At 43.4% G+C, this 6,218-nt stretch overlaps 2 protein-coding genes across 3 annotated transcripts in view; both read right to left on the reverse strand.

The window, feature by feature from the left end:
• The window catches only part of tgfbr1b (transforming growth factor, beta receptor 1 b), a 75,711-nt gene that overhangs the window by 37,981 nt on the left and 31,512 nt on the right, over positions 1 to 6,218 (reverse strand). The window lies entirely within an intron of this gene.
• LOC123978204 (oxysterol-binding protein-related protein 11-like) lies at positions 860 to 4,465 on the reverse strand. The gene is made up of 5 exons (XM_046061374.1): positions 4,235 to 4,465; positions 3,188 to 3,330; positions 2,763 to 2,903; positions 1,506 to 1,965; positions 860 to 1,072 (listed from the first exon to the last, which is right to left on the reverse strand). Exons 1-5 carry the CDS (start codon positions 4,431 to 4,433, stop codon positions 882 to 884), a joined length of 1,134 nt encoding a protein of 377 aa, XP_045917330.1. The 5' UTR covers positions 4,434 to 4,465; the 3' UTR covers positions 860 to 881.

Raw genomic sequence — 6,218 nt, forward strand, 5'->3', positions numbered from 1 at the left:
AGCCTTTTCACCTGTTTAACCCAAAAATCTATTGATCGACTCCAGACTGTCCAGAACTCAGCTGCCAGGCTTTTAACCAGAACAAAGATATATGACCACATTACTCCTATTTTAGCTTCATTACACTGGCTCCCAGTATGTTTTAGAATTGACTTTAAAATTCTATTGATCACTTTTAAAGCTCTTCATGGCCTCTCGCCTTGTTATATTTCTGAACTTTTAGTCCCATACAAACCAGCACGTACCTTGAGATCCTCGGGCAGAGGTCTGTTGTCTGTTCCAGAGTCTCGACTGAAAACTAAAGGGGACAGAGCGTTTTCTGTCAGGGCCCCGAGGCTCTGGAACAGCCTGCCTGAGGAAATCAGGTCGGCTGAGTCAGTGAACTCTTTTAAGTCCCTTCTTAAAACATACTTTTATAGGAGAGCCTTTCCCGATCTTATTTGACTTTATTTTATTGTATTTTACTAATTTTATATTAATTTTTCATGCTCTTATCTTGTTTGTTTTTTGTATTATTCTTTACACTTGTTAAAGCACTCTGTAACTTGTTTTTGAAAAGTGCTCTACAAATAAGGATTATTATTATTATATAAGTATAGAGCAATTACGAAAAATTAAGAAAACACTTCTTTACAAAATGTACATAAAAATGCTAATTCATTGAATTAACTGAAATTTTTAAAAATAGAGCTGAAAATACAAATTGCTGTTTACCACCTAAGTCTAATAATTTTTTGCACTGCCCTATACTACACCAACTACAGGAACTCCACAAATCAGAGATGTAGCTGTAACTACATAGATATTAACCATCCCCAAAAAGGTGCAGGATGCAGAACAGAGCAAAAACATTAAACTTGTACCCGGAGCGGGGGATGGACTCACTTGTGTAATTTGCCACCGTAAAATGGTTTAGTCTGGAAAGTGATGATTGCCGAGTAGCCTGACTTAGCGCAACTGATGTTGACTTTGCCGCCCAGTTCAACCCAGGGAACGGTGAGGATGGAGCGTGCATATGCGCAAGGCAGCGTGAAAGTGTACTCTTCATCGTGCTCCAGTAAAGACAGACAACCTGGAAAGACAAAATAGATGAAGACAATACATTTTCAATTCTAATGGTCACTTTATGAAAACGTTCTGTTGGGTTTTCTGCCCTAATTAACAAACACATTAGTGCTGTGATACTTTATCCATGCCGCGATTGAGGGTAATAATTCAGGGTTATAAATTACTTTGCGCAAGTAATATATTGCTCATGTGTGTCAAGAAATTAAATAATAATATTAATGTCAGAATGACTTAAATCGGTGCAAATGCATCCTACATGTATGCTAGATCTCAAGCATGCACACAATTAGGATGGAGCTAAAAGTAGTGGGGCGGCAGCATGCCCCTTTGTGTTGGCCTGCATATCAAATGATTTGATCCATTTTCTCTCATGTTTCTTAAAATTCTTGACATCCAGGATTTCACAACATATCAATCCAAAACCACACTGGGCTTACCTTCCCCTATCATGGATACTCCAATGGACATTCCCATAAACTTGCTCTTGGTCCACACATGCGTGTTCACGCACATCCTCCGCTCCTGGCATTCAGCATAGAAGCCAGACACAGGGGGGTGGTGGGACACCTGCTCCGCCACAAAGCGCACTTGGTAGGGCTCCTGGGGGGCGGCTGGGTCGGGGCTTCCCTGCGAGGGCTCCTTAGAGGCCTCTGGTCTCCTGGGTACCTTCCAGGAGCAGTGGAAGGTCTCGCCGATGATGGGGTTGTAGGGCTTCTTGGCGATGGCGCCTTTGCGGCCCTCGTGGAAGGAGGTGAGGTAGTACTCCACAAACCGGACCATGCGGTCCTCCGGGCTGCCTCCGTCGGTGATGGCCACAAAGAGGTCTGGGTGTGACATGAAATCGGCGTACATCTCCAGCAGAGAGCGCTTCTCTAGGATGAATGTTGGGAGGACCACCTGGGATGAGAATCCAAATGACGTATTAAGACAGCCATGTTCAAATGCCTGCTGCATTATCATAGTATTTACCATCAGTAAAGCGAGCAAATGACCCTGTAACGTACACTGGACATGACCCTGGGGTCACAGTGTCTAGATCTCCATCTGAGGCAGGCCAATGGATCCACCAGACCAGACCATTTACTGCGATAAATCAGAAACCCAAGAGGTGGATATCCAAATACTAGAACAAACTGACACTGGAAGATAGAATGTCGACTCGACTCTTGGTGTTTTTGAGTGTGTGTGTGTGTGTGTGTGTCATCAAGAGTAGTAATTACAAAGATAGAAGTGCTTACTTCAGCCAGTAAGGTCATTACACATCAGCTGACCTGGCGATGACTCCTGAGCATCCTCATTTATTCAGGACTCTTTAAAGCTTTAATTTTAAGAGTGACTTTGGTTGACTTTCAGTGCAGTGTCTGCCACCTACACCCATTTACCTATACCACTCTCAGATTATTTTTCATGACACATTAGTATACAGATGTGCGTCGACTCATTGTTGTGATTGAACTCCAACCTTCTTGGGATTTCCCAAGAAGCTGTCAATTGACAATAACAATGGAAAACATTACAAAGGGAAAATAATAGCATATTGTCAGTGTAAGGCTGGGCAATAAAACAAAAACGTCTCTTCTCATTCTTCTTACTGTGGGACTATTTGATCTGAAATCACCAACAGAGAGAGGCAAAGAGTAGGAGGAGTTGTTTGGGTTGTTTTGAGGCTTGGCAGTATATGGAACTCGACCTACCCGCGTGAGGTCCATACCCAGCTTCAGCTGGGACAGCAGGTGTAGGATGACGCTGCGCTCCTCCTCCACAGCACCCAGGTCCTCCTCCTTGTCTGCGAGGCAGTCCTCCGCTTCATCCTCCACATCTATGTCTTCCTGTTCCTGAGAGAGGGAAGGGAGGGGAATGCAATTTATTCAACAACGTACCTGATTGACTTTGCAGAGCTCGAAAGTAAGCGATTGTTTATGTTGTGGGAGATGGCATATGTGATCAAAAATAGCAAAAAATTAATAAATTAATAAACTGAATGGTTTATAGCTGGATCAGACAGCTTTAAGGGTAATAAATAAAGTCAATCAACTTCCTGATAACTAACAGGTTGGAACAACTTTTTCCAGAATAGATCTCAGCTAAAGGAGAGAGGGGGTCATTCCCTTGGTCTTACCCCAGAGAAGCTGCAGGACTCGGGGGTGCTGAGCTCCAGGCGGCTCCCCTCCAGCGGCTCTTCTGTCGTGAAGCTACCCATGGAGCCGCCGCCATTCTTCAGGATGTTGGGCAGCTTGGGCTCCAACCACTCAATGGTGGGTCCTGCCATGGGCCGGGAGTGCACAGTGGCAGGTTCAGAGGTGCTCATGGTACAAATCCCCCCCTCCCTCCCAAGTCCCCCCCGACACTCACAGCTGCACACACCCCCGTAGCTCTAAACTCGACCTACCATTCGCCTAACAACACACCACAACTGCCCGGCTGCTGACTGGACAGATGGCTATTCCTCAGACAGCTCAGACCAAAAGAGTGTAACCAAACCCCTCCGGCGAGGCCAGTGTCAGGATACTCTGGCCCCAGGAAACATCCTCGTCCTCTGATGGTGTGGGCATTTATTTATTTATTTATTTATTTTAAATGTATATTTAGATGTGGGCAGAGCTTATTCAAATTCACCTTGTGCGTCATCAGACAACTTAATCTGATTGGCTGCTGCAATGAGTCTGACCTAATGAAATATACATTGAGTAATGAGATCTGCTGTGAAAGAAAGTGGGACATTAGCTAAACGTCTCCCACTTCAATTCATCCTGAATAGAAAAAGTGTCAAGATATCAACAAGTTCCCTCTGGGGTCTCTCTAAAACTGTACTGTACGTTTTTCAGTATAAAGCTGATTCAGAGCTGCATTCTGTCCTCAAAGTGTTGCAGATGGATATTTTATCCATCTGAGATCTAATTACCTTCGAGACAGGTGGTAAGAACAGGTACGGTTCCCTATCAATAATGCACAATAATTCCGCAGTCCAGCTAACACAGACTGTTAGACTGGGTTCTGGCCTGCATGTGCACGACTATGATTTGTTGCAAGGACTGCAAGGAGCTAGGCAAACATTTACTTGTTCTCTTTGACAACTATGTTAGAATAACCTGCAGGTACACAAAACAGTCAGGGAAACAACAATGCCTTATCAGACACACAATATGCACTCGACCCCTCCACTGACCTCCCAGGGTGCTTCTCTGCCTGGCCATCTGCTGCAGGTGCAGGATCTGCAGGCACTCGTTGAGGCAGTTCATGGTGGCCATAGAAGTGGCCTTGAGCATCAGCAGGTCCTGGTCTAGAGGGGAGAGGCCGGGGGCTGCGGGCAGGCCCTCAATGCTCTGGATCAGGTCTCTGTGCTGGCCCTGGGCCTGGCTCATCATCTGGAGGGGGGGGGATCATGGGGGATGGTTTGGTTATTCTGGGCAAAAGAAATGTCAGGATTGGACTGTAACAAACTTTATCTGTGCAGGTTCTGCTGTTGATTTTTTAAATCGGACATGCTTTTGAGATAACATAAAAAATACCCCTTTCCATTTTTACTACAAACTCAAAAATGTGAGGAACATCTGACAGATAGGGGGCAGCATTACAAAACATAACTTTACATTAGCTTTTGTATCTGCACTCACATTATAAACTGAGACTGAACTGTGCTGCTGTAGTCTACTTACAGGGAAAGACAAACGTGGCCTCTTGTGGACAAAATTTGCATCACCTAAACAAGTCTCCCCTAGGCGAAGACAAACTTCTCATTGCACCTAGGGCTAAATCTGCACTGAGCATGAGCTGCTGACTGCACTGCTCAGAAGCACTTTGCGTTGGTGAGGCCACCATCTCAATTGTTTGAGTACTTTGGAACTTGTGTATTTGCTTGTTTTCAGTATTTAACCCTCTAATTCTATAAATCGAATTTCCCCACGAGGGACAATAGAGATTGAATTGAACTGAGTCAAGAGGGAAGATGAGAGTTCACCACAAAGCTAAATCAACAAAAGCCCTACTATAACCTAAGTCTTAAATATTTTACATTTAACACTGCGTGTCTTTTGTGGGAACATACTGTTGCTTGTACTTCTAAGAAGCCCTTTAAGATATCAACATTTCATTGTTGCACAGTCACATTGCCCTAACCTTTAAACATTAATGAAACAGTGTACGGAGAGGAGTGCCAGCCTTATTTTTTCCTACTGATTTAACAGTCCTCCACACATTATGATGACTGACTAACATTTATGGCTCGTTTCATGTTACTTTGTGGAATTCATAATCAACAATAACAGCCAGTTATCTATCCTGTAAAGTGTAAAGAAGAATTAGTTCTTGTGTTCGTGGAAGGAAGTGGATTAGACCCTCACCTTGGCAGGAATCTGAAGATGTTTCTGGCTACAGTTAGGTTACGTAACATACATTAAACTTCCCAGTGACAGATCGAAATTTAACAGCAATTTGATTGGATCAGATGCAGATTTTCCTCATTTCACTTGTAACCCACATTTCTGCCAAAAAAAGCAGACTACAAACTTGGCTGAATGTACTCAGATTTTTGCTTGCGTCCATCGTGTCCACTGCTGCTTGCACACTGTTGTGATTACTGTGGTGCAGGATGTGTGATGACAACATCAGCTAAAACTTGCACTGTAGTTTTCAAATGAAGGGAATAAAACCTATTCTTAGCCAATTACTAGCCCATAGCATAATCTATAGCCGGTCCTGACATGTTGATTATATGTTTATATACGGCTCTATGGCAACGGCGGCGCACGCAGATGCTGCTTCCTTTACTGCTGAAACACGTACAGGTGAAACTCGAAAAAGTAGCATATCGTGCAAAAGTTCATTTATTTCAGTAATTTAACTTAAAAGGTGAAACTATTATAAGGACTCATTACATGCAAAGTGAGATATTTCAAGCCTTTATTTGATATAATTTTGATGATTATTGCGTACAGCTTATGAAAACCAATTCAAAATCTCAGAAAATTAGAATATTGTGAAAAGGTTCAGTATTGTAGGCTCAAAGTGTCACACTCTAATCAAATAATTAATCCACAACACCTGCAAAGGGTTCCTGAGCCTTTAATTGGTCTCTCAGTCTGGTTCAGTGGAATTCACAATCATGGGGAAGACTGCTGACCTGACAGTTGTGCAGAAAACCATCATTGACA

The sequence above is a fragment of the Micropterus dolomieu genome, linkage group LG01 (assembly GCF_021292245.1).
Source record: "Micropterus dolomieu isolate WLL.071019.BEF.003 ecotype Adirondacks linkage group LG01, ASM2129224v1, whole genome shotgun sequence".
Classification (NCBI taxonomy): Eukaryota; Metazoa; Chordata; class Actinopteri; order Centrarchiformes; family Centrarchidae; genus Micropterus; species Micropterus dolomieu.